We start from the raw sequence: 27832 nt of genomic DNA on the forward strand, positions 1-27832 counted from the left end.
GCCATATTTCTTTTCACCTTGTGTGCCTCTGTGCAAGCGAAAAATTAAGCAAATACATTGCTTAATTTTTAAAAATAACAAAATAAAGAATGAAAAACGTTGGAGCCATACTATAAAAGCTCTATTCAGGTCTACAAATGAATAAATATATATATATATATATATATATATATATATATATAAAATTTGAAAATCATATCTGTTAAAATGATCTGAATAAAACAATCCATAAATAAAACTGTTTATCTTTTCGACCCCTTGATCATCTCACAGCAATTCTCATTATAATTTTGTCAATGCAATAGAGCCGCTATCCAAACAGAGAATTCATCCCGAACACAAATCCATGTTTACGTTTAGTTAAATTGGACCTTAATGCTGCCAACAGAATTTATGTTTTGAAAAAAAATTGGTTCGACAAAAATAAAGAATAATGAATCAGCTTTCCACATTCACATTTTATTTCCAGATACTTTCATGTTCACCTTCAGTTTTATGCCACACAACTTAAAATAGGCTATTTCTGCTCCTTGACAAACCAACAAATAGTACAGCCTACAAAGTGTAAACATTAAATGTTCCAAAAATAAAATAAAATAGCACACAGTTTTATATGAGAAGGAAATTAACTCACGCACATCGTTCTGGGTTTTTAAAATAGAGGAAAATGTGAGAAGTAAATGAAGTCCAAAGAACAGAGAAAGAGGAAAGGATTAGAACAGACAGAAAATTAAAAAGACATGAGGAAAGCAGCAGTTTAGATAGAAGCACATTTTTAGGAGCTAGGCTGAATAAAGGAATAAATCAAAAATAATAAGCAAACAAATTTAAAATTCATACACCAGAAATTATCCTTACAAACATGCAGGGTGCATATTAAGGACTTAATAAATTAAAATAATTAAAATAAAAAAACAACAAGCCATGCACCATCTGTACAACTAAAGGAAACATCTATATAAACTCTGAAATTCTTTTTCCCACTCTTAATATGAAGCACCCTCCATTTCCATTGAAAAGAATCTACAAATCAGCAAAAACTACAAGTGAAAAAATGATAAAAATGAGGCAAATTTCCAGTCTATTTTTTTTAAACATCACAGTAATGTGAGAATCAGCTTTTACTGGGCTCAGAAAACTTCAGAAGTGATCATATGTAACAGATAGAGCAAGTTTTACACTCAAGTTTGTTCTTTGTCTCAAGTGTTTTACTATTTGTAGAAACAGTGCAAAGACAGGTTTTTTTTTTTTTTGGTTTGGTTTCCGGAGCTCATGCTTATTTGCCATAGTGCGTTAGAATACAGTGAAATATTAAAACATAACACTGACGGTATACATTCAGTCTTAACATCTAACAGCTGTGCGTGTTTGAACCTGTGTTGATATCTGAACCGTAAATCTGTTATTAGGTCCTTTTTTATAGTGAAGTGAAAGCTTTACATTCATGTGATATAGATTAAATTTGGGATACATGTGATCTACGGGGTAGGGAAGAGCTAAAGGTGAGTTTAATGCAGGAAACACAAGAACAGCTTATGTTTCTTGAAGAAGGCAGACTGGTTGTTCTCTCACTAAGTGTTTCGTCAAAATACTGCAGGTGAGATGGGTCGCTCTGCTTATTTACATGTGAATCTCAGGGACTGTACAGTGTTGAAGTTAAGAAGGATTTTAGTTTGGTGCAGAGAAGGTGAAAACATTCAGTGAATCCACCCTTATTGTTGTAACTACTCATTACTGGTCTATCTGAAGAGAAAGGCAGATGGTGTACGCACCTTCAGGAGCAATAAGCTGCTAACAGTGGCCTAACGCTAATCCAGCCCACAGTTCAGGTGGGATTAAACTTTTTATCCAAGAGACAAAGAAGGAGCTGAGGCAATTTTCTGTTTATAGAATAAAATTTTTTTTTAAACTTTTAACCATAATCCAAGCTCTAATTATAAGCTCAGACCACCCCATATGAAGGAGATTAGCACTAGTCCCTGTGATTATTTTCAGAGTCTGACAGCTGATCAAAATTCTCTTGGACGTCGCCACAGAAATCGCTTTCAGGCTCTGCATCGTCATCATTGCTTTCCGCGCTGTAGTCAATCTCCTCCAGAAAGGATGGCTCATCCTCCTCCAACACATAGGTAGTTGTGCAGCTGCTGTAAATACAAGAGCGACAAAAAATAAATAAAAATCAGTGTCACATAATGCAATTTTTGTTATTTAGAGAAGAAAAATACTATAATATTCGGTTAGAAATCTACAAATTAATTTAAATGAAAGTGTAGCAATTACTGTTACTGACAGCAGAATCATTTGTCTAACAAGGAATTGAAAAATGTTTTCTTCATGGGCCAATATGAGATTCTCACAGTAAGATAACTTAGTGAGAAATCAAACACACACAAAAGCCATTTTCAGGCAATTATGCAGTCACAAAAATTTCCAAATGAAAATTTCAATCATAATCTTAAAACTTGATTTATTTACAGAAAACCAACAATTTTTTATGCAACTGTATAAAAAAATCTCCTCTTTCTCAGGATCATTGAGACCGAACAAGCTGAGATCTTGCATGGAGCCCCAGTCCAAGGGAGATTAACAGTCATGTTTAGCTTCTTCCATTTTTTGATGATTGCTTCAACAGTGGAACTTTTTTAACCAATCTGCTTGCCAATTTCCCCATAGCCATTTCCAGCCTTGTGGAGGTTTACAATTTTGTCTCTAGTGTCTTTTGACAGCTCCTTTCTTTGTTCTTGGCCATGTTAGTAGTTGGATTCTTACTGGTTGTATTGGGTGGACAAGTGTCTTTAAGCAGTTAATGACCTCAAACAGGCACATCTAATTTAGGATAATAAATGGAGTGGAGGTGGACCTTTTGAAGGCAGACTAACAGGTTTTTTAGGGTCAGAATTCTAGCTGATAGATAGGTGTTCAAATACTTATTTCCAGCTGTATCAAACAAATAAATAGTTTTAAAAAAATCATATATTGTGATTTCTGTAAAAAAAAATTTAGATTATGTCTCTCACAGTGGGCACACCTACGATGACAATTTCAGACCTCAACATGATTTCTAAGTAGGAGAACTTGCAAAATAGCACAGTGTTCAAATATTAATTTTCCTCACTGAATAACAATACCTTTATTAGGCCAGATATACACTGACACAGCTAACGGACCCATGTTAAAACGTCCCAACCAAGGCTAAATTGGTTAATTTGATTAATTGTGACCACTTCATTATAAAAAGGATCAATATTTCATTTATATATATATATATATATATATATACATATATACATATATATATATATATATAAACACATAATGGTGTGTGTGTGTTCTTTTTGTGTGCCTTTTCCTCATCAATGTGAAAAAGAACAAAAAACTGTGTATAAAAGGTCAAGTTCCTTCATGCATTGGTTGTTTCATGGTACCGAAGGAACCAGAATTTTATTAAATACTGAACCCACCATTGCATTATTAGGATGAACTAAAAACTTACAGGAAAGTGACATAATTAGGAACATTTACCATACTTCAAAAGGAAAGCTTTTGGTTCTTAAAACTATTATCTTCCTGAGATCATGGGAATGCATGTTTTTCAGTGTTCATTTTTCATCCCTCTCACCTTGAGTAGCCAACTGAAAAACATATAAGTGACTTACAGATAATTAAAATGGATTTTTATGTTAATCGAGCCGTTGCTTCAGAACACCTGCATGTTTTTAAACCTAAATTCTTCTAGGGTTAACATTAGAAACCAAAAGAACAAATTTACTTACTTATTAAATTATAACAAAACTCATGTTGCTACCAAACAGTGCTTGTAAGCTCCCGCCAGTGAGGCTGTTTTTTTCCTATGGGTCCTAATGGTTAAATGGTTGCTGGTTCTTTGAGGTTTTAGTGGCTTTAGTGGGTTTTTAATGGTGTTAATGGTCTGAAATGTGATCCTAGGGAGACAGTCGATCATGTGGAGTGGGGGGGGGGATATAGACAATGAGCTCCCCTCAGTGAGAGCAAGAGACAGACAAAGATACAGAGAAACTGTGCGTCAGTAAATGTACCGTAAGTGTGTAATGACAGACAGAATTTTATCGATTCGGATTGCAGAAGTTGTGCATCAACCATTACAGGCCATTATAATAGGAAAAAAAAACATCTCCAATGACTATTCAGCATTTATCATATAAAGATACTCTATAAACCATACAAGTACAACTTAAACTTTATCCCCTTGTAAAAAACCATTAGTTATTTAAACATCATAAAAATGAGAAATAAATCCCCCTCATTTAGGGACACCAGCTAGAGCTCTAAACAGATAAAAACATTGTTAAGTGCTACTATAGAGAGACCTACATGTATAACCATAAATCAAGGATGAGAGCAACCAATCCCAAAGGGTACACATGCAAACACCATCGGAGTCCCTTAATGATCAGCCACATAAATGATAAATGAATATATTAATATGAGTAGAGTAAGTTACTAAGAACGAAGCAAAGGAACGACAAGCAAAGGAGAAATTGAAATTGAGGTTTGGGGTATAAATGTATTTTTCTAAATATGTGTTGCAGATCTAAAAAGAAAAAATGCTGAAGTCTACATGTAAAGAGAAGTAAAGATAACCTTAACTGTTTTAGCCTGTGTTAAAAAAAAATGGTAATATATGAATGGCCACGTTGAATAAAGAACAATGTGGACACAGATTATTATGTGACTGGTAACTGAACGGTGTGTCAGGTCCAATGTTTTAGTTATTTTTTTGTTTTCCTCTATTCAAGTGTTGATTCACTCCCTAATAGATATTTGGAAGAATATGGAACAATAAAAGATGGTTAAAAAAAAAATTAGGAAAATAATTGCATTTAAATAAGACTTTTTAGATTAGGCATAGCAATCAAATGTCAGGCTGTCCTATCATTCACTGCTATTTTTTACTGTATGAAAACAAATTCATTAAAATTGAGAAATACTTTCTTTATAACAAAGGAAAATTAAACATAGATGCACATCACTTTGGACAGAGAGGATCTCCTGTAGAGATCTGTCTTACAGCAGATCGGTGCTGATGTTTGACCACCTAAAGTAGAGGATGTTCAAGGCTCTTCACAATCTTTCATTTCATGAAGAATCATTACTATACTCTTAACAGAGCTTTCACAGGACTCTACAGAACAAGCCCAGACTTCTTTAATGGCTAGTTGAACTTTAAGTCATTGACTCTATAACTGGGTAGAATTAATATAATTAGGGCTGCAAACAACTTTATTTTGTAAATCAATTAATCTGTCAATTATTTTTTCGATTAATTGATTCATATTTGGGTAGTCAAAAGCCCTGTGTAAACTAATTTCTGAAAACCGATCCGTGCAGAGTTCGGACCGAGCTTTGATCAGTTAAACGTGCCGATCTCGGTTCTTTGCGACATTTTACACATCGCATGATTCCTTGTCTTCTAGTGATGATCTACTGCTCTCTAGAGGGAAAACAAGCAAATCTGCATGGCGTAACCATAACATTCAGGAAGTTTGGTTATAATTGTGATATCTCGCTGTTTGCGGAGAGTCAGGCGAAGAAAGCAGTCTTTGGTAAGGTTACTTGACAGAGTCGGCTTTTGGGAAGTGGATACGACAAACGATAGTCTAATCAGGGCTTACAGAAGCAAGAAACAATGACAGACTTTTAGGTTTCTCACACTGCTAAGCAGGATCATCATTGGAAATCGTGCGGCATGTTAGAGAAGTTGGTATTTTTATGAATGTCTTACTGTAAGAAGAGGAGGTGGTCTGCTCATGCACTCTTTGTTATCTGAGGCCTGAACCTGAACTGAACCGAGTCCTACTGATGAACTACTACAAACATTTGAGAATAATTCAGATTACTTTTACTCTTAAGAGAGCTAACTTTGCTCAAAAGTAAACTGCATAAAGGTGTAAGGTAAACTTGGGTTACACAGGCCAGTCTTTGTCTTATAGCTGTTTTATGAACACAGCACATTTTCCTTTAAATAGACTCCTACTTGAGTTTATAATAAAATGCTAATTTATGCTGGTCGTGCAGAGGAGCAAGGCTAGTTTACATGTCCAATGTGCATTTAATCCACACTGAGCAGCCCTGTGCTACGGACTGCTCAATGTGGCCGTGAAAACCTCCGCAGGGGGATAAAATTGATAGAATTTCAATGATAGTCGCGCCAGACCTGCATAAATGCATGTCTTTATTTGGGTCTTGAGTAGAGCATCAGAGGGGAAATGTAGATTGTACTGACAAATGGACCATGTTTAAAAAGCAGCCACACTTAATCACAGAAAGCAGCAAATGTCCAGACTTAATGTCGTTAATGTGATTTTTTGATTAGATGCCAAGTAATAGGCTTTGAATCATCCCAAGAAGATTCAGTATCTCAGGCTTTAAACTAACCACTGTTTACGGTTTAAATTTGGCTTCAACAATGGTCTTTAAGGAACTTATCACATGTGATGAGTCTGATGTACATCAGTTCACACCTGATTTACTGAGGCATTAGAAACAGCCACAGCTGTGGCAGAACATTGCGTCAATAGAGCCGAAGTTCTAATAACAGTTATCACTAATCACTTTTGCTATCCTTAAGAAAGTTGTTTTACGTTGACAGTCACATATCTCAAATGTGCCTGATTCCAGTTCACAAAGATTAGCACAAACATTTCTGGTACCTTTGAAGTTATAGATGGAAAATTAGTTTGGGGCTGAAACAATGAATCGGATGAATTATGATTAATCGATTATGAAATATTAATCGACTAATTTAAAAATCGATTAATCGTTAACTGGAGTTTAGAGACTGTAAAATATCCCTTTAGGCTAAAGCTCAGCCAACCCTTGAGCGGTTATTATACCAAAATTGTAAAAACAAAAAATATATATATTAACAGTTTGCATTTAAGATATAAAAAAAGAAGCTTTTTTGTCTGTCAATATGCTCTATCCAGAACTCCTCAAGTGGAAAAGCTTTCGTTTCCCTGGTTTTACTTCGTAAAAAGTCTTCTTTAAGGAACCTTTGGCTATCCGATTAATAATGAATTAACAAAAAAATTATCAATACATTTCTCGATTTGCAAAAAAATTGTTGGCCGCAGCATTAAATTAGATCAAAGTTTCTGATTTGGTATTTTAGAAGGTTTTGAATGAGGGTGGTGGTATTCTAAGAATTAAAATAGTGGTTTTTAGAGTTATTACCTACCTGATATTCATTACTCATTATTGGCTTAAGCAAAAAAAAAAAAAAAAAACCTGAAAAAATGCTAAATTAAGAATGATTTCTTTTTTTACACTAAAACAAATGTTTATACTACTCAGCATAAGCTAAGTAAATATAAAGAGCAGTAATCAAATTATGATTTTAACTATTAAGGGGGAAAAAAAGCTATCAAAATAAACAAGGCCCTACTGCTCCTGCCATCGTTAAACTGACAATTAGATTTTTCACTTTGGAGAAATAAAGCCCACTCCATTTTACATAAGTGTTTTAATTTAGCCACAGAGGGTTTTCAGGCACAAACTGCCTGTTTAGGTGTCTTGGCTTAGGCTGACATCCTACTGCATAACCTCAGTATGCCTCAGCACTTGGGTTATGCAGCAGAAGGATGTCTGGTTGCAAACTGTTTGCCAGACATCCTCCATCAGGGTTTTCTACTAGAGAGCCAAATTCATGGCTCTATCAATTACAGCAAGTTGTCCAGGTCCTAAAGCAGTAACGCAGTCCCAGACCAATACATTAACACAGCATGTGTTCATTTTCTGCCAGCTGTAACTGGAACCACTCTGTTCAAAAATTCTGCTTTTGTCTGAGGACTATCAAAATTGTCCTCAAAGGTCTTCTTCAGACCTTTTCTTCTCAATCATGAAAAACACAAAGAGGGAGAAAAACTAAACTGTAAAGTATACCTAAAGCAGCAGAGTGAATATCCAGAAGCTGAAGCAACATGCCTCTGCTTTTAGTCTGGATTCCAGTTTTAGGTTAGAGAAACCCTGTAGATCTATGTTAATCATTGTAATGAATTTAAAGGAAATAAAGAGTCGAGTTAAAACAAAGATACACCTGCAGGAAAGAGCTGCGCTGTGATTTTAAACAGTCTAATTAAAGGCTATGATATCCAGTAAATTTGATTACCAACATTTGATCGAGCTCTTTAGTTCCATTTCAAAACACATGGAGGACAAACTTAGAACTGTACTGCAAATACCTACACTGTTGATACAGAGCACATGTAGCTTATTTTCATTGGCATCTATAAATAAAGAAAGATTACCATTTAAAATAAAAATTAAATCTCTGAAAAGAAAAAACAATCCAAAGTTTTATTAACATTTTTCAAATTACATTACATCTAACATAGCCACTGGTGTGTTGTAAGCCACTGGTCTGTATTTACTTAGCCTAAAGCTTTTGTGTTTTCTGATTGTAGTCCTCCATATTGCCATTTTTTATAAACAGAAAGCCCCTATGCTGCCATGTTTAAAGTCATGCTTCATTACCTTCTCTATAGTGCCCCCCAGTGGAGATGTCAAATAAGTATCTGGCTACCTCCTCAGAACCAGTTCACTCATGGTTGGAAATTAGCAGAGTGGTAAGATAAAGCATTTTGTGGCTTTCCATGCTTTCAATGCTGTGACCTTCTGGGTAATTCAGGGGTACATTTGGATTGGAAAGCTAATCCTGGGAAGTTTCATCACTGTTCCATGCTTTCTCTATTAGCGGATAAAAGCTCTAAGGCTCAGGGAAATACCAAAGCCTTAGAAATGTTGAAATGATTTCCAGACTAATAGATTGTGCTGACTTAGTTCCTCTTTTCTTTGAGATCTCTTGGCCTAAATTATATTGTCAGAACGTTTCCATTAAAGCTATTTCTTGATGCTTTAATGGGAATAGACAGTAGTTAAGGATGAGTTGGTCAGCCAAAATAAACTATGCTTCCCAAAAGGCGTGATTACTCAAAGCTAATTGCTGATTTAACAGGGGAGGGAGATATAATAACTTTTCCCTATGGGGGCAACTTATTTTGGATAGCCGTCATCACCATTACAAGATAAACTAATCACTTTACAGTTGCATTCTGTGTTTAATCGGGTTATTGTGTATAATAGTTTTTAAATAATAGCAATCATAAATGTGAGATGGCAAATATTTTTTAACAGTACCACTGCTTGCCAATGTTAGTTCAACAGATGTTAGAATAATAATAATAATTAGAATAATAGGACGGATGGTGGCCCTCCTTCAAGACATAAAGAAGGCAATAGATGCACTGCCCAAGATCATGCAGGAAATGGGCAAAGCCGCATTACTGTAAGTGCTAGTGTTGCAACAATACGGTTACCAGTATCGGGCGGGGCCTCGATCCATCCAAAATTGTGGTATCGGTATTGGCGAGTACCGAAAAATAGGGCACCGATACCATTTTCAGACCCAAAAGTTTATTCAACTATTGTCAGCCATTCCAGGTAGGCAATAAAAGGTTCTACTAGATTCACTTTGTATTAGTCTTTATCCTGCTTCACAAAGGTAGGCAGCAGCTTCACAAAGCCATAATGGCAATTATTTTACATAAAGTAGTATGCAGTTCTCCATATACACACACACACAGATCAATTTCAAACAGTGGTATCGGTATGGTATCGACCAGTAACGCACAGCCAGGTTTCGGTATCGGTGCCAAAAAAATGGCGCTTACTAAAATCAACGCTTACTTAAGGGGCTTTGTAACTTAAGAGACAGAAACCACTTCTGACTACAGACATGTACACTGCGCATTTCAGCTTAACAATGGAGATAACAAAAATTCTTTCCAATTTACCATGTATTTACTAATGCAAATAAAATCTTAACAAATTTAATGACAGTGTAATTCTGATTTGCAGTGTTGAGAGTACAAGCGTTAGATAACAATCGGGATACCATTTCAGTAGAAGAGTAATAGAGTTACTTTTTTCTCATTTGAGCAGCATGTTTATGGGATTTGGAATCTATAACAATCATAAAAGCGCACCACCTGCTGTAGGAGAACTACTTTTTGGTTCTAGTGCAGCGGAGAAGGGGCGCTGAGAGGAATAAAGTGGGTGGGTGTATGCACATTGCACACACAGATGAGACCAACAACAAAAGAGACTAGTGATGGTGGAGAGACCCGCATATTTAATAATAGTGTTCCTAAAGTGGAAGCATAGGCTACGTTCCCACTGCTGCCTAACGTGACCAAAACCAGATTTTCTTGCCGATATGCGACCTGTATCTGATTTGTTTCATACCACATAGCCGAGTGTGACCCAGGCCACTCGGCTATGTGGTCCTGAACCCGATACGTATCTGATCTTTTCAAATGCCACCTGTGTCTGAACAGCCAGGTCGCATTCGTCCAACCTGTATGTCATTAATATTCAACAAAGTTTCCTATTCTGCGTCTTGCTATGCAGAGGCGGGAAGAAAAACAACATCCATAGCGGACGATAATGCGGAGAGTAGTGTTTATATTAAAGGTCCTTGAAAAGATTGTGTTGTTGATGTGACGCTTTGTAACCTCATTGGGTCCTCTACTGCACATGCAGGACACATACGTTTTGTGAATGCATTTCACACAGGAGATCACATATAAGTCGCATATATTTGGATATATGAAAAACCATGCAAAAGAATCGTATTTCACTAAGGCCTGCTGTGTGAAAGTAGCCGTAGATACTAATTTACACTTGCTAAAGTCAGAAACAAAAGGTGCTAATCTAATGAAGGACCTTTTATTGTCTCAACCTTTTACAATTTTGAACCACAGCACGTGCATTGCACTTTACCTCTTAAATGTTTTACTGAAATCACTTGCATTTTACAGTATTCTATACTTTTGTTAAACACAGAAATACTGAAAGTACAATATTGTCCGGAATTGCATGACCCCCATTTACTTTTACTAGGCTTATTTTACTTTTTCCTATACCGTTTAAAAAGCATTTGTTTTTAGTATTACAAAAGTTTAAAGCCAATTGAAGCCAGTTAATGTGAATAAATATCTAGTTTGAAAACATTCACTTTGTATTCTGTCCTGTTGTTAAACTCAAAGAAATAATAATGAATATGTTTGTTAAAAACATATTAATAATCATATCAACATAAATATATTGCAACTAGTAGATTCTTGACTCACTTATCCCATCACACAGTAACGTAGATTACTCTACAGATAAATATTCTTTAATGGAACTTAAACTTGATCCCAGCATCCATTTCTGTATCTGCATTATCTGGGTGTTAAGATATTAGGGATAACATTATTACTAGCACAGATACTCTGGCTAGCCTGCATATATGCAGCTAGCTAAGCAAGAAACCATGATGCAATACTGTATTCTGACACCCCTCTGTCAGAGCTGCCAATGACTAATTGGCATTATGAGCTACAGAAGGTCATCTTTTGGGTCAGACTACATAAGCCAGCCTTTGTTCCTGATCTTAATCCATAACCCTTGACCACTTTTGAAAGCTACAGATTATTAGAGAAGATGTGGCATATTCAGGTTATCAAGCTGTGTAGTCATCTGACCCAATTATCTAAACTCCAAACATTACAGCTTGTCCTTTTTCAATTTTGCTCAAATCTTTACAGCTGACAACTTTGCTAATTTCAAACACATCAGCTCTCAGAACAAAATGTTAACTTCCGGCCTGATTCATCGCACCAACTACCAGGTGCCACAATGTGGAAATATTTTCTGATTGGTGCACACAAGGCTGTTACTGTGAAATAAGTTATTTTTATTACAGACCTGACTGGCTTTGAATGTGTTCCAATGATATCGGTTTCCAGATCCAGCAAATGCTGGTGATTGCGGTTCCCGGTTAACCTCTTTAGCCTCAGCAGGGCCACACAGAACTGAGCACCCATCTCTTCAAGCTCTCTGGTGCCGATCTGAAGTCCCTAAAAGGAACATGAAACCCATCAGGAAAACATATCTGTTCTTTTATTTTTAGCAGCTAGAGGAATGCATAACTAGAGTTTTCCATCAGCAAAAAATTACAGTAAAATTATCCTAAAAGCTTAATTTTTAAATGATACAACACATTTCGGGCGAGAAACTTTCATGTTAAAACTATGGAAGGCACAGAAAGAAAATCTGCCAAATAAGGGGGAGCAGCAACACACAAAGCTAACCTCTGTCTTACCCCCCAAAAAACTGCAAGTTTGTTTTCTCCAGAGGAAAAGTAAAAGCATCTAAACTTGGCCTCGCCACTACAGTATAAGGCCACAACTCAATCAACAATTGTTCCAGCAGATCCTGCCAAATACCTCAACAGAATCTAGGAAGAGCCCTTGGAAAGGTAAATATATTAAATGTTGACATTGGCAAAATTCTGATGGAAATAAGCTGGAATGGGAAAAAAGAGCACAGTTTAAAAAAAGAGAAAAATAACAAAATTATTTGATTGGAAGCAGAAGAGATGGGAATTGAATAAAGGAAAAAGGAACCAAAGCTCCCCTTGGTGGACATTTTAATATTTGCAGACGCTCATCTGTGCTCATCAGCCCAAAGAAATTGGAATATTTAATGTTTTGCTTACCCTTGATAAATAATGAATTATATATGTATTTTTTCATGTACCTTTGAATTTGATTCATCTACAGTAGTAGCTGCCTAACGGGAAGTATTTAGTTATAAGGTTTATTCATTTTTTGTTGTTGTTTTGTTTTATATTGTCTCTTTCCAAATAAAACTAATATCCTTAATACATACCTTATATTTGCCCTGATCACAGCCACAGAGGGTGCTCTCCATGGTATAACTGCGTTTTACGCCAATCTCTCTCCAGACAACAACTCGCGCTGTTGACTCTTTGGAGCGCTCCACCACAAAACTGGAGCTGGCCATGCTGAAGGCAGGTGCGATCTGAGACAGGATCTTGGGAAGAGTCTGTAAAATATAGAAAGCTATTATTTTCTGTTTTGATCAGCAGTTATTGTTCAAAATGTTTTTTGCATCTATTAGTAATTCAGTTGATTTTTTCATTCTTATCCTGAACGTTTGTGTGAACTCCTGGTCCTCAGACCAGTTGTTTAATGATAAACTTTCAGTTCATTCAATAACTCTCTACAGAAGAGAATAATATGAATCGTAATACATTATGGATGATATATAGTTAATACATGATATCTAGTAAAAATTTAGTAAAAACATCTACAACACTCCACGAAAAAACTAGAAAAAAAAAAACATTCTAGTTAAACGAAACAAAAACTAGAAAAACAAAAAGCTAAATCAAACTGTTACATGAGTTTAGGTTCCAATTGATTTTTTTTTTCGTTCATAGATACAGCAGTCTGGTTATTTGTGTTTCTGCAGCAGTCTGTCATTATCTGGGATTAAGCAAAATGCTGATATTGTTCCTTTTAAAGACATAGAGATTGTGAATACATTATTCTGTATCATGGAGCATTTGAATACAGTAATACACAACATGATTACATAACTTAAATATGAGCTATACAGTTGAAGATATAACGAAGTAGTAGAGTACAGTTAAACAAATAATCCTTTGCTTATTCATAGCCTTTTATAGAGTTACAATCATTAACCATGTTCTGTGCATTTGTGTGCATATTGTTACGGCTGCAGTGGGTTTCTGCACTTTTCCTTGCAGGGTTCTGGATGCAGGCCTTCTGCAGGTGATCTGTTTGATCGGTTTGTATTCTGTGCTTGGGTTTTGTTAGGTTTGTTTGCATTTGCTTATTTCTGTTTAGTTAATGGTTTTGCAGTAAGCCATTTTCTATTCCCCATTTTATTTATCCCTTTTTCAGGTTTTTGTTTCTTTAGTATAATTTAATAAATTCAATTTTCACTTGAAAGAATATCCTTGTGTGGTCTCCTTTAATGTTACCCCCACCAAACAAGCCTGGTGGATGTAACAATATTTACCCTGTATCCAAGGTCCTCCTGTAAGTCACTGGAGGTTGCACTGATATTAGACTGCCAGACTGTCTCCTTCACACTGCAGCCGTACATGAAGACATTCTTCTTTCTGGAATGGCCGTGGTAATCACAGAACACCTGTGTATTTAAGCACAAACACAGCCACAGACAGGATGGATGCACAACGGTTTATTATGCATACTGGAAATTCTACCACAAATTAATGAGAAACTAGGTAGAAAATAAAAACTATGTATGTGAAAGATACATTAAAAGAGGTTGGAAAATGTAAAAAGAATTTCTAGTTAGAGAAAATAAAAGACAGTTTAATCATTTGAAAAGGCCCACAGAAAACAAAACCAAACAAATCTATTTGAAAGTTCCTGAAAAGTTTAGCACAGAGCGTAGCAGAGTGGGCTGTTTGTGGTCAATCCTTAAGCTGCGTTCACACCGGGCGCTTTTCCTGTGTCAAAGCATCTGATTTAAATGCAATGTCTATTGGGGTGGCGTCAAGAGGTCTGGTGCGTTCGAGGATCAGGAACGACGCATCAGAGCGTTCTGCCGTCCGAGCGTTCGACGCTGGAGATCAAAATATTTAACTTTTGCCGCTGGATACTGGAGTGTAATCAATCAGAAAAACTGGGTTTGAATGTTGACAAAGCCATTCTCAAGCACATATCAAGGTGCTATTTCGTGAGCCTGGATCAATATTTATTTTTTGATTATGTTCATGGTGGAGAATCCTGCTTCACAGCAGTAGGTTGAGCCAAACATACTCAAAATGTGCAGGGTCATCTTTGAGCACGCCATTTCACTTTTCTTTCACCAGTTCACTGCGGTACTTCCAGCAGTCCACGCTTTCTTTGCTCTTTTTCTTATTGTATTCTCCTTCTTTCGCATCTCCTGGCCTGCCATAGGTTTGCCTGCTGTGTCTAAAAGTGGCTCGCAGAACTTAACCTAAGGTTCTCTTTCAACATTAGTTTCGGTATCTCACTATGGGATGTTGCAACTCCCGTTTTGACAGATAAGCTTAAATAAATGTGAGGATCCTGCATCCCGGAACCGTGTGGGCAGGTGTGGGTGTGGTAACATCCAACCTATAAAACCTAGTGAAAGTGTGAGGAGTTGCCCAGCATGCAGCCCCACAGATGTAATCCAAAAGTATACCCTGGAACAATACCCCCGATGATGCCATACTACAGGTTGAAAGAGCTCGCAGGCCTGCAGGGGTTGAGAGCCCTTAACCTCATAGGCCGTTGTAATAGCTCCCACTATCCAATGTGAGAGACGTTTTAGTGAGGGGCTTTCCTTTATGTGGTGGAGACCGTGATACAAACAGTTGATCAGATTTGCGGAAACAGATTGTTTTCTTCACATAGATCCTGAGAGCTCGCACTGGGCAGAGCATGAGGAGTCGTTCATACACCTGAGAAGAAAAGGAAGGAGGGTGGAAAGCCATCAACTCAAGAGGGCAGCAAGACAGAGCGGGGTTAACAACTTTTGGTATGAAAGCAGGGTTAGGTTTCAGTACCAGGTTTCAACTGGGAGCTTGGTCCGGTGAATAGGGGCTCTCCCTGTTTGGACACAGTGAGCACAGGTGGTGGAGGGTTGGCAACCTCCATCACAGCGTCCACCTCCAGCAGCGTTCATAGACCGAATTGTTAGCTCGCTCTGTGAACAGTTAAGCTAGCTCAGTACTTGCTGTATTGGCCATCCGAGTAAGCTTCTGGGAGCGAGAAGAGGTGTTAGACTGAGGATCATCAGCGTGACATCAGGTTCTTATACTAGGGACAAGTCCCTCCTCCAGTTGCAAATGTCATCTCTGTGAGGCAGTCAAGACTGGCATAATGTTATAGAGTTTCTGGAGATAGCACTGGAGGCCTGTTCCCATAGTGAGATACCAAAACGAATGTTGAAAGATAACTTTATATTCACTTCAAGCCACTATGAACGTCAGCGGGAAATCATCTAAAGGCTCCCCGCAGCAGAGTTCTTTCAGCAGGGATTTCCAGCACTGCCTCCCGGTGGTATGCTGAAGGTCTGGCGGTCTGAACAAGAATTGCATTTTAGTGGGATCATAATCCTGATGATCTGACCGCACAGATGATGTCTGAAATTGGAATTTCCAATTTATAAACTAAATAAAGCCAAGCTACTCTCAAGCTAGAAAAACAACCAGAGCTCCGAGCTTCCAGAGCGTTGAAGCGTCAAAGCAACTTGACCACAGTTTCACCCAGTGTCCAAATTTCTGCATTTAAGCATTTTTTTACGCATTGGTGTGAACGAAGCATTAGAAGAACTGACGCTGAATTCACTGTACAGTAAATACTGTTTTCCATGCAGTTGAATAGGATGTGCAAATGAACTGGCACCATTTAAGGTAGTTAATGGAAAGAGGATGCTGCAAAGTGCAAAATGCCCCAAAGTAACTCAAGTGCAGTTAATTAGAAGTCCTACCAGTGGTGCCCTTTGTATATATGCAAGATACTGCAGCAGGCTCTTAGTATGGTAGATGGTGGGGTGGAGCTCAAGATTGGGGTTCTGCCACTGTCGATTCAAGTCCTCTCCACTCAGAGAACATCGATGACTAAAGCAGAAAGTAGATGGCAGAGAAGAATACAGAGTGGAGGAGAACAGAGCAACAGCTAGAGAATTCTTCCAGTCAAGATTTAATACAGGTGCTGGTCATAAAATTAGAATATCATGAAAAAGTAGATTGATTTCAGTAATTCCATTTAAAAAGTGAAACTTGTATATTATATTCATACATTACATACAAACTCATATATTTCAGATGTTTATTTTGTTTAATTTTGATGATTACAAATGACAACAAATGAAAATCTCAAATTCATCATATCAGAAAATTAGAATATTGTGAAAAGGTTCAAAATTGATGGCCCCTGGTGCCACACTCTAATCAGCTAATTAACTCAAACCACCTGCAAAAGCCTTTAAATGGTCTTTCAGTCTAGTTCTATAGGCTACACAATCATGGGGAAGACTGCTGACTTGACAGTTGTCCAAAAGACGACCATCGACACCTTGCACAAGGAGGGCAAGACACAAAAGGTCATCGCTAAAGAGGCTGGCTGTTCACAGAGCTCAGTGTCCAAGCACATTAATAGAGAGGCGAAGGGAAGGAAAAGATGTGGTCGAAAAAAGTGTACAAGCAAGAGAGATAACCGCACCCTGGAGAGGATTGTGAAACAAAACCCATTCAAAAATGTGGGGGAGATTCACAAAGAGTGGACTGCAGCTGGAGTGAGTGCTTCAAGAACCACCACACACAGACGTATGAAAGACATGGGTTTCTGCTGTCGCATTCCTTGTGTCAAGCCACTCTTGAACCACAGACAGCGTCAGAAGCGTCTTGCCTGGGCTAAAGAGAAACAGGACTGGACTGCTGGTGAGTGGTCCAAAGTCATGTTCTCTGATGAAAGTAAATTTTGCATTTCCTTTGGAAATCAAGGTCCCAGAGTCTGGAGGAAAAGAAGAGAGGCACTTCATCCACGTTGCTTGAAGTCCAGTGTAAAGTTTCCACAGTCAGTGATGGTTTGGGGTGCCATGTCATCTGCTGGTGTTGGTCCATTGTGTTTTCTGAGGTCCAGGGTCAACGCAGCCACATACCAGGAAGTTTTAGAGCACTTCATGCTTCCTGCAGCTGACCAACTTTTTGGAGATGCAGATTTCATTTTCCAACAGGACTTGGCACCTGCACACAGTGCCAAAGCTACCAGTACCTGGTTGAAGGACCATGGTATCCCTGTTCTTAATTGGCCAGCAAACTCTCCTGACCTTAACCCCATAGAAAATCTATGGGGTATTGTGAAGAAGAAGATGCAATACACCAGACCCAACAATTCAGAAGAGCTAAAAGCCACTATTAGAGCAACCTGGGCTATCATAACACCTGAGCAGTGCCACAGACTGATCGACTCCATGCCACGCCGCATTGCTGCAGTAATACAGGCCAAAGGAGGCCCAACTAAATACTGAGTGCTGTACATGCTCATACTTTTCATGTTCATACTTTTCAGTTGGCCAACATTTCTATAAATCCTTTGTTTTTATTGGTCTTCAGTAATATTCTAATTTTCTGATATGATGAATTTGAGATTTTCATTTGTTGTCATTTGTAATCATCAAAATTAAACAAAATAAACATCTGAAATATATGAGTTTGTATGTAATGTATGAATATAATATACAAGTTTCACTTTTTAAATGGAATTACTGAAATCAATCTACTTTTTCATGATATTCTAATTTTATGACCAGCACCTGTACATGCCTTGAAATACATAAAGCTGTGACAACCGTGCAAGCTTAGCTGCAACTGATGAATTAATACTTCAAAGTTCTCACTGGGTTACTTTTACTCCATCTCTGAGAACTCACTTTCCATTAATGACTCCATCAGGGTTAAGCATCGGGACAATCTTAAAGATGTAGGCCTCTCTCAGGCTCACTGCCAGCGGGCTGGTGCCCATGAGGAACTCCAGTGTGCCCTTCATCACCCAGCTGGCGTTTGTCTCCCCAGGGTGCACTCTGGCTGACAAGAAGATCAATGGGCGATTCCCTGAAGTGGAAGAAAAATAAAGTATAGCAGAATCATATACAGGACAATGGATAGCATACCTTAAACCTCTGGTGACTATAAAAAAAATTAGTGAACTAAATCTCTACATCTTGCCATCTTACATTTACAGCACTGAAACTAAAATGACAGGAGTGGGGTCTTAACCTGTTGCTGTAAAAGCACCAAATTTCTAGATGCCTTTGTTTTTTTTTTTTTTCGATTAGCCAGAAAACAAACTTTCACATTAAGCAATTCCAGATTTTTTTAACAACATATTGTCTCTTTGCGTTCAATAAGTATTTTTGAAATTGAAAGGAGGCTAGAATTTTATGAAAAATTATAGAATTTTCTCGACAAAAACAAACAACAACCAAAACACTCATTTACTTACTGAACTGACAGATATGATCACTGGATTTGGACTCGGGCATGGCAGTGATAGTAAGAAGTGGACAGGTGTTTCCACCAAGGGTCTCACACAGAACGTCCTGTCTCAAGTAGATCTGAGGGGTCCTCATAGCCTCAAGTTTGGACAGATGCATCTGTATGAAGTTAAAAAGTTACACTTTTTAGGTCTCTCTTACTAACAAATTTATAGATTATTTCTAACTCTGATTTAATACGGCTCTTTTAAATGTGTTCTTGCATTGTTGCTCCAACTTGTTTGACTTATTCAGATGTCTACTCTACGGAGTTGCAACTTATAAAATAATATGGTTTAGAAACTTGAATATGGTACAAGCTCAGAAGAAAAATGACATTGGCATTGACCGTAAGAACATCTCCATTGTCTCAGCAGGATCTAGAGAAACTATTTTATGAGTTTGCCTTCAGTAGAATTGATTACTGCAAACTCTATCAGACGACAGGCAGCTGATCCAGAATGCTGTTGCTCACATCCTCACTAAAACTAAGAAAGTAGAGCACATCCCCCCAGTTCAAAAGTCAATTCATTGGCTCCCCGTATCTCAGAGAACAGACTTTAAAATACTTCTGTTTGTCGATTTGTACAATAGTCAACAACAATAGTTATGACAACAACATACCCATGTATTATTAACCAATGGGATACATAAACAGAAGCAGTGTTCCTATCAGCTAGTTTATGTCAGAAACCTTAAATGAATATCAGTTTGTGACATCCCTACAGCAACGTGATACTAGCTTTCGGAGCGAATGCTCAAACATGAAAGAGCAGGAAAACTCTTTATTTAAACATAGAGAAGTAAACAGATAGTAGTGTGATTCCCAAAATTGCACTTCAGTGGTACCTTAAGTGTGGAGTATGTATAAGGGTAATGATAAGCAAAGTAGCAGACATCATCCTTATGGCTGAAGTTTATGCTGAAGGTCAGTGTATAATACGATTTTCCTTTTTGTCCCCCAGTGGCGATGGAACTTCTTGCAAAGTGATTTCTGAGAAGAACACATAAGTTAAACAGTACAGAAAGGAAAGTGATAAAAAAAAAAAAAAGACTTATTGAAAACTTTATCTCTTTAGCAAAGTTGTCCTGCATATTCGCCTAATAAAACCAATGGAGTAAAAACTGGAAATTTTATAGGAGCATTTAGGTGTAGCTATAAAAACTGGAGCATCATATATCCATATTCCATAAAAAAGTGAAGATGGACAGTAAAGCAGTGATATAGTTTCTAAATGAGGCCTTGCTGAGCATTAAGTCCATTAATAAGAGCTCATAACTTTTAGTAATGCAGTAAAATATAAATTATTATATAGTGAAGTGTATTTTAAACTGCTAAATGAAGTGTACAAAAGTAAGAAACTAATCTAGTTTTATGCAACTTTACTACTAATGGCAAAATTTTTTGGGATGGTTGTTTTCAACAGGAAACAACAGTGCAGGTCCATTACACATTTTGGATTTCACCTACTTATAGTAACAGATGTCTGTTCCCGTTCTGACCCAACAAGGCCTGCCACCAATGGCCTCCTGCACAGAGTACATCAACACCTGCATGCCTAAACACACACACAAAAAATAATAATGTTACTCAAAGTAATAGTAAAGGTTATGCTGTGCTGCATAGCATTTGTTAGCTCAAATGGTTGCTGTGTTTTCCCTCAGATGTGGCCTCATGTCTCACCATAGTTAAACTGGCTGTTTGACTTCTCACAGTTGATGATGTTGAAACGGTACGTAACCCCGACACGCATGCCACTCACTTCAAAGTAAAACCACTGATGGTAGTGATTACTGTTGATATCTGCATTCAGAACAAGGTCGTACTCATATCTAGAGAAAACAAAACAAAACATAAAAATTCTAAATATTAACCCAAACATCAACTAGAAAAAACAAATCAATAAATTAATTGAACAACACAAACATGTACAAGGGAACATACAGGTAAAAAGCAGATCATCAATATTGAAGCCAGGTTAAACTTTAACTATATATACATTCAACAGAGATTGTTCCTCATAGGAAATTATGTGGTATCATTTTTAATACTTTACCAATATTGCAGCTTTCAGTATTGATTCAATACGATAACACAAATACTTTTCTAAATACTTACTCATTAATAGTGTGGAATTACTCATTCCACACTACAAAATGTGTAAGAAATGCTTTTATTACTCATTTTGTAGTGTGGAATGTTAGAAAACAGTCAACAACAATAGACAGAACAACTAACAACTATGAGTTAATGAGTAACAAACTTTAAACTGAAGTGTAGTCTTTCTATAAGCTTGCTGATTTCAGATGTTTTAATTGCAGGCCGATTTATTCTAATATTTAATTTTTTGGGCTGATGTCAGACTAATGTCTGATATCAATATCAGATCAGTACATCTCTAATTTGTATTAGAGTTTCAGATCCTATATTTGCTACTTACTTCCTAACTTGAACAGCTTTCCTGAGGTTCCCCGACTCAAATTGAGAGTTGAACTTCAGAGATTCGCTGTTTTCTTCAATCACAGGACTGAAACAGAAACAATCTTAATGCATTGATAGCAATCATATATAATTAGCTTGGATGAAACTCTTAACAGGATGAAACTCTTAACAAAATGAAAATAACAAATCTGAGGTATCCATGTGTTTGATAACACTTTAACATAAGATCTTATAAACACTGGATGAAAACCAACACCCTTCCTTCAACTAAAAACTTCAGCAGATGTGTTGTAGCTCACCTGGGATGAGCGATGTCATAAACTACTTTATCCAAGATATCATTAGGATGAATCAGCCGCTCAATATCCTGAAATATCTTTGACCTATAGATGAGGACGAAACAAGATAAATAAATAAATGCCAGCAAGATTTTCTCTTGCTAAGAAAGCAGCAGAGACAGAATACCAAGTAGCACAAACTGAGCAAATGATGTTCCTACAGTATACTGATTTAAGGACCGAATAAAATACAGTATGACTGACAGACTCTTGTTTAGGTTTTTTTTTTTTTTTTACATTTGGGACATAATATCAGAAACTATAAACTATATTAATGTTCTACCAATTCAAAACTATGAACAGTGTTCTCACAGAAATCGTAAAAAAAGACAATGTGAATAAAAATGTGAAAAGGCTCAAAACGTAAGGATGTTTTGGTGAGATACACCTTAACTTTTAACTTAATCTATTTTCTTTAGCTACTATTGCAATTGTCTCACCTCTGTACACCATGCACTCTCTCCAGAAGAGGTTCCTTAAACACTGGAGGTACATGGCCAAAGTAATCTGGGTAAGCCACTTCAGCATAATGTGGGACTGACTGTGTCCCCTTCACCATCTCCACGTAAAGGTCAGGGTCATGCAGCGGCAGGAGCAGAGCTGTGTCTGGCACCTCAAGAACGGCACCTTCTCCTCCTTCATCTTCAGCACCCTCTGAGCCACATTCTGAACCCACGTTGCTGCCTCCCCCACCTGCCCGACGTATTGGGAAACCCCCAAGGATCAAAGGTGACTGTATTTGTCTCAAGTTATTGACTGGAGACCCCTCATGTTTGACCTTCTCAGACCCAGCCTCTGTATTTTGACTTCCTTTGTCCTCTAGAGAGACACATTCCAGTGGATGGGAGAGTTCCTGTTCTATTAAAGGTCCTTGAGAGGGAGAACTGCAAAAAGGGGGTGGAGCAGAGTGTCCATCTGCAGCTGGAATGCTGACATTCTCTTTCTTATCTTTGCCCTTGCTGAGGTCGATTGAGTTCAGGTCCAGAGGAGTTTGAGAACCAGTGGGGGAGGGAGAGGCTAGACTCTGATGCTCTTTGACAGAGTTGCAAATCACTTCAGAACCTGGTATTTGCTTTGGGGACTCTTGCGCTGCAGGCACTACAACCGGTCGAGTGAACCGAGCTGATAATGATGAGAAGAGATGTGCTGATGAAGTAGTGAAGGAACTCTTTGAAGATTCAAAGCTGTACCCCTGGTATAAAAATAAAAAAATAAAAAAAGGGGGTTATAGAATTTTGAGGGATAAGGTTGCAAACAGCTCAAAAACTATTTATAGGAATTTAATAAATAGATTAGCATAGAATATCTACCTATTGCAACATAAAGCACAGCGTTTAAAACTATCAAACGCCATCTCATGAACATGTAGTTTGGGGGAAAAATTTTGAACAAATGTTGTTAAAGAGGCTTGTTTATTAGAGGTTAAAAGGAAATAGCCAGAGAAGTCTATTCTTTATGGAAAATTATTAGACAATCTACTGCAACTGCAGAATTATCTATACCTGAAAAATAAAATACTTTAACTGAATATTTCTAAAAGTACCTAAAGATTTGGTCATCTTTTTTTAACAGCTTTCAAAATATTTATTATGAACTTTCTTCAAATATTTATATTGGAACAAAGGTAAAGTCACACTGAGAGAAAGAAAAGTCACAGGTGAACAATTTTTACCACTCTAAAAACAATATGAAAATTAATTCAAGCTTTACAATGTCTTTAGCATTTCATAATAGGAATAAGCCTGAGTAGATCAGCTGCAATTACTTACTTGAAACATCTATCTCTTTTTGTTCAAACTGTGACACATGCACCACTTTTTAAGGCTTAATTAACCATTTACCCATGTAGTCAGTGCTTGGATGTGGGAATAACTTTAGTGGGAATTCAACCTAATCATGTTCTTTCAAGTAAAAATAAATACATTTTTGCAATTGTTGAACTAAATAAAAAAGCTAATTAACGTTTGCAATACAAGTTAAAGTTGACATAAGTCCCTTCATTCAATAAGGAAGAATGTTTACAGCATAATTTTCATAGGCTAACCATATCTAAATGGCATGATCTTTATTTCAAATTAAAAAGAAAGACGGTTGTAATATATTTTAGCAAATAAGCCAATCCTAAACTCAAGAATCAAATCTATTTTTAGAAAGAAACAAAGCTCCTAAAAGTAGAAAATACTTACTTGAAAGTCTTCAGAAAGCTCTGAGAAGAACTTCTGATAGATCTTCAGCTCCTCAAACGGGCGTCCGATGGTCCTTTTGGGATGTAGCTTATTGAGATCCGTCTCTATGTCATCATTCTGATTGAGGGAGAAAAACATAACCACACAGAAAACAAAACCAAAACAGCAACAGACATTGCTGAAAAGGAAAACTGAACATTTAACTATTAATTTCAAGTTGTAAGTGACTCCATCTGCTGGAACTTCAGAGAATTGCAAATGCTAGAGATAGCATGTAGATCATGCAAATTGTTTGAACATCCCAAAGCTTTCTTGGTAAAATTAGCAATAGCAAACTAAGAGGGAATATTATAGTACTCTTTACAGTTTATATTTATAATAGCAGTAATACATCAGACTGTCAAATTAAAAACTATCTATGAATGAAATTCTGAGTATTACCAGGTTACACTGATCCTTGTCATCTTCGTCATTCTCAGTGTCTGTCTCTGCCTCTGGCTCCTCGTTATCGCTTTCATCTGCCACATCATCCACTGGGCACAAAACATGCAGACACATTTTATACACATAAGAGACCAGCTTTTCTGATTTCTGGACATATTTCAGCAGAAGACATTGGTGTCTTTGCTGTAGGAGGATAACGGAAAACATTTGGGTGTGTGAGGAGTCAGGAGAAGAGACTGATGGAAAAGGAAATAATAGAGCTATCTAAAATTACACTTTAATAAGGAGTGGATGGTCCTGATGACATTTTAATAGCTTTTAATGCAGTTACCTGGAAAAGTTTTTACAAAAAAACACATAATTTTAAACATTTTATTGGGATTTTATGTCACCAACCAAAATAAAGCAAATCAAAATTGTGAAGAGGAAGGTAATAGCAGATATATTTTGAAAGATTTTTACAAATATAAAAGCTTAAAGGTTTGACATCACATTTGTATCTATATGGCTGTAGTGTCATACTGTTTTTCCTCAAATGTTGCAATGATGAGAGTTGACTGCTAAGCTGGATGAAAAATAGGGAAATAAACCTGATCCTGCTTTGATCTTTTCCATAATGTTATCCTGACCTGTTTAGTCTGTTCTTTGGTCTTAATGATGCTAGTTCTATCATTATTCTCCAACCAAATTTAAGGCAACTGAATACAAATGGAGGATGCAATCACAGCCTTTTTCTTAGATTTTACATTTCTGCTCATCAGGGAGTGAATAAATACTTTATGGTATGTACACAACACTTGTTAAGGGCTGTTGAAGATTTGATTAGTTCATTAGACTGAAAAGGCCCGTTATATGTGGCAGCGACATGACACTACTGCACTGCTTTTGTTTCTATAATTACTGTAACAATTATTGTGACAAGCTAGCCCCCCTAAACTAAACTGCATATAGGGTTATGTACATCTTGTGTGTACTCACCCCCAGAAGGCTGGCTGTACAGCTGAGCCACAGGTCCCCCAGGGGGGACATGAGGCAGCTGAAAGTGGAAGGCTGACTTGATAGTATGCAGAGGCAAACGATTCTTTGGAAAACACTTCCTCATGACGAGGCTTGAAGTGTTCACTAGTGGATCCAGTGTCCGCACTGGTAGACACTCCTGGAAAAAAAAAAAAAGAATGAAATGAAATGTTCCAGACTACTGCGGTGCCGTTTTCTTTTCTTCTTGCTTTGATTTTCTCACTCACAGTGGAGGAGTTGTAAAGGATTCTCATGCCGTCAGCCTCTAAGAAAGCCTTTCGGCCCAGTTTGATGTTGGTAATGTTTCTGAGGCAGACCAGCAATCCTTTACGAATCAACACACATCTGTGTCGGGTGTCATTGCGATGCCAATCCAGGTACAGAGTGAGCAAGACAGACACATGGCCACTGTCTACCAAACGGCGAGCATTAGTTTCTGCACAGAGGAATGGAAGACATAGTAGATAAACAGACACAGGGTTAACACTGTGGTATGGACTGATCAATGAGTCCAACTAAAAACTGTAAAGACAGACAGAAATAGAGGTTCCAGAGCAAAGTGTGTTATTGAAGGCAGCAAGGAGAAAAAGTAAAAGGTATGCAACACTGGATGAAGAGTGTACTGATGAAGGACTAGAAGATGAAGTTCAACTCAATAACATGCATAACATACATACATAAAGTTCATACCAATAACATACTTACTAGATTTGAGTAGAGCTCCAAGTGCATCCAGAGCTATCCTGTTTATTTAAAAAAATAAAGCAAAGTGTTAAATGATGACTGATAAATCTGTAAAAAAAGGCCACAAACCTGTGGATACCAGTGCTGTCTATAATTATGTGCCTCTCTAACAGGAGAAAAACACTCACTTGAAAAGGCTGGTGTTCTTCTTACTGTAGGGCCCGACAATCTTGAAAATAAGTTCCATCACACCGCACTTGCCCAAAGAAATAGCATTTACCGCTTTGCATATGAAAAAGCACAGGAGGAGGTCAAAGTTAACTACATAGTTGGTAGCGAAGATACGATTTTTATCCCAGCTCCAAGACACTGAGGATGCATTCTACTTACAGTTGGTAGAGTAAACCCTGAGAACCTGCAGACATGGAAGAAGCAGCTTTGTGTTCTGCAGATTATGTTTAATTACGTTGACCGTGATGTTCAGAGCTCCACTCAAACGTGCCTTCACTCCAAACTTTCTGTCTAAAGACACAAAAGGTTTAATATCAGTGAGTGAGAAAGAAGCAATATGCTTTTTAACTAAACCTCAAACTAGTCTTACAGGAGTCAAAAACACTTTGTTATACATTATAATTCGCCTACTAAGATTTTTTTTAATCATACATTCAGTTTTTTTACATTAATTTCTGTAAATCACTGATAATGAAGCAGCAATAAAAAGCAATATTAAGTATGTAAGCAGTCAAATTAATTAGCATAGCACCTTTCACAGACAGAGTAAATATAGCTTCACAAGAATAATAGTAAGAGTATAGTAAGAATAATAAGTATAGAAATATATATACTTCAAATATATATGGAGTCTATTTAAAAGCCTGCTTATATAAAAATAACAGATTTTTTTTGTAGGGTATTTATGTAGCACAAAGAAAGTGGGAGCTAGTTCCAGAGCCTTTGAGCCACCACCAGGAAAGCCCAATCTCCTCAAGGTCTAAGGCGAGTCTGCATTACTACCAGTAACCAGCTGATCTTAGAATCTAAGGGGAATTATATGGCATCCATAAGCTATTAACATACTCCGTAGCTTAACCATAGAGCCCTAACCTTTAGGATTAACATTTAGAAATGTAGTCTCTATCGTAAAGGAAGCCAGTGCAGAGCACATGTAAGCTTCTGTTTTTCTGAAGTGACTGACACAGGTTTAAAACCGATTTACTGAGACACATAAAGACTAAAACAATAGTCCTAATAAGAGACAGACTGAAACATCAGCCAGCGGATTTTTTTTGGCAATATTTGTGGTGGGGGGGGGGGGGGGGGGCTTCTGCCAAGTGCATGCATTGGCAGATTCATTAGTGTATTCATCAGCCATGTCCTGAAATCACATTGCAACTCCTTCCATTCGCTTTCCATTTTAAATGTTCTGTTAGATGTAGCAATTATTATTACTGTCATTTTAATAAAGTAAAAAAACTGTTGTCAAATTTCAAAATCAGTCAGATGTCACAATAATCTTTATAGACCTTAAAAAAGCCTGTATCGGTCGACTGTTAGCACAAATGAAAAGAATGAACTACCATCTCTAGTTAATTTTTTGAAACTCATGATCTCATCTTTGAAATTTTTTTTCAAATAATAAAACCAACTTTTGATTATTCTTTTTTGAGCATTATTTAATGATGCTCAAAGGATAAAGATAAAACATGACAGCCAAGTTTTGTACAGATGTTAGAAAAGAAGGTGCTAGAAAAGTATGATGCTCCCTGATAATGAAATAAAAAAGGCTACTA

General features: G+C 37.1%; 1 protein-coding gene across 3 annotated transcripts in view; it reads right to left on the reverse strand.

Moving 5' to 3' along the window:
* Positions 1-443: 443 nt before the first annotated feature.
* agtpbp1 (ATP/GTP binding protein 1) overlaps positions 444-27832 on the reverse strand; it is a 43526-nt gene continuing 16137 nt past the window's right edge. For all 3 annotated transcript variants that reach the window (XM_038305785.1, XM_038305792.1, XM_038305800.1), the window contains 20 exons: positions 26433-26564; positions 26231-26324; positions 26064-26101; positions 25586-25794; positions 25320-25497; positions 24339-24430; positions 23898-24014; positions 22152-22903; positions 21673-21756; positions 21372-21458; positions 20615-20763; positions 20402-20489; positions 19780-19924; positions 18900-19050; positions 18328-18508; positions 16384-16513; positions 13933-14064; positions 12754-12930; positions 11788-11939; positions 444-2144 (listed from right to left, as the gene is read on the reverse strand). In XM_038305785.1, the coding sequence (XP_038161713.1) occupies positions 1973-2144; positions 11788-11939; positions 12754-12930; positions 13933-14064; positions 16384-16513; positions 18328-18508; positions 18900-19050; positions 19780-19924; positions 20402-20489; positions 20615-20763; positions 21372-21458; positions 21673-21756; positions 22152-22903; positions 23898-24014; positions 24339-24430; positions 25320-25497; positions 25586-25794; positions 26064-26101; positions 26231-26324; positions 26433-26564 (3260 nt within the window). In that variant the 3' untranslated portion in view covers positions 444-1972. The remainder of the gene's footprint in view (positions 2145-11787; positions 11940-12753; positions 12931-13932; positions 14065-16383; positions 16514-18327; positions 18509-18899; positions 19051-19779; positions 19925-20401; positions 20490-20614; positions 20764-21371; positions 21459-21672; positions 21757-22151; positions 22904-23897; positions 24015-24338; positions 24431-25319; positions 25498-25585; positions 25795-26063; positions 26102-26230; positions 26325-26432; positions 26565-27832) is intronic.

This window comes from Cyprinodon tularosa, unplaced genomic scaffold (genome assembly GCF_016077235.1).
Source record: "Cyprinodon tularosa strain WSP-4 unplaced genomic scaffold, ASM1607723v1 ctg115, whole genome shotgun sequence".
In the NCBI taxonomy this organism is placed as follows: Eukaryota; Metazoa; Chordata; class Actinopteri; order Cyprinodontiformes; family Cyprinodontidae; genus Cyprinodon; species Cyprinodon tularosa.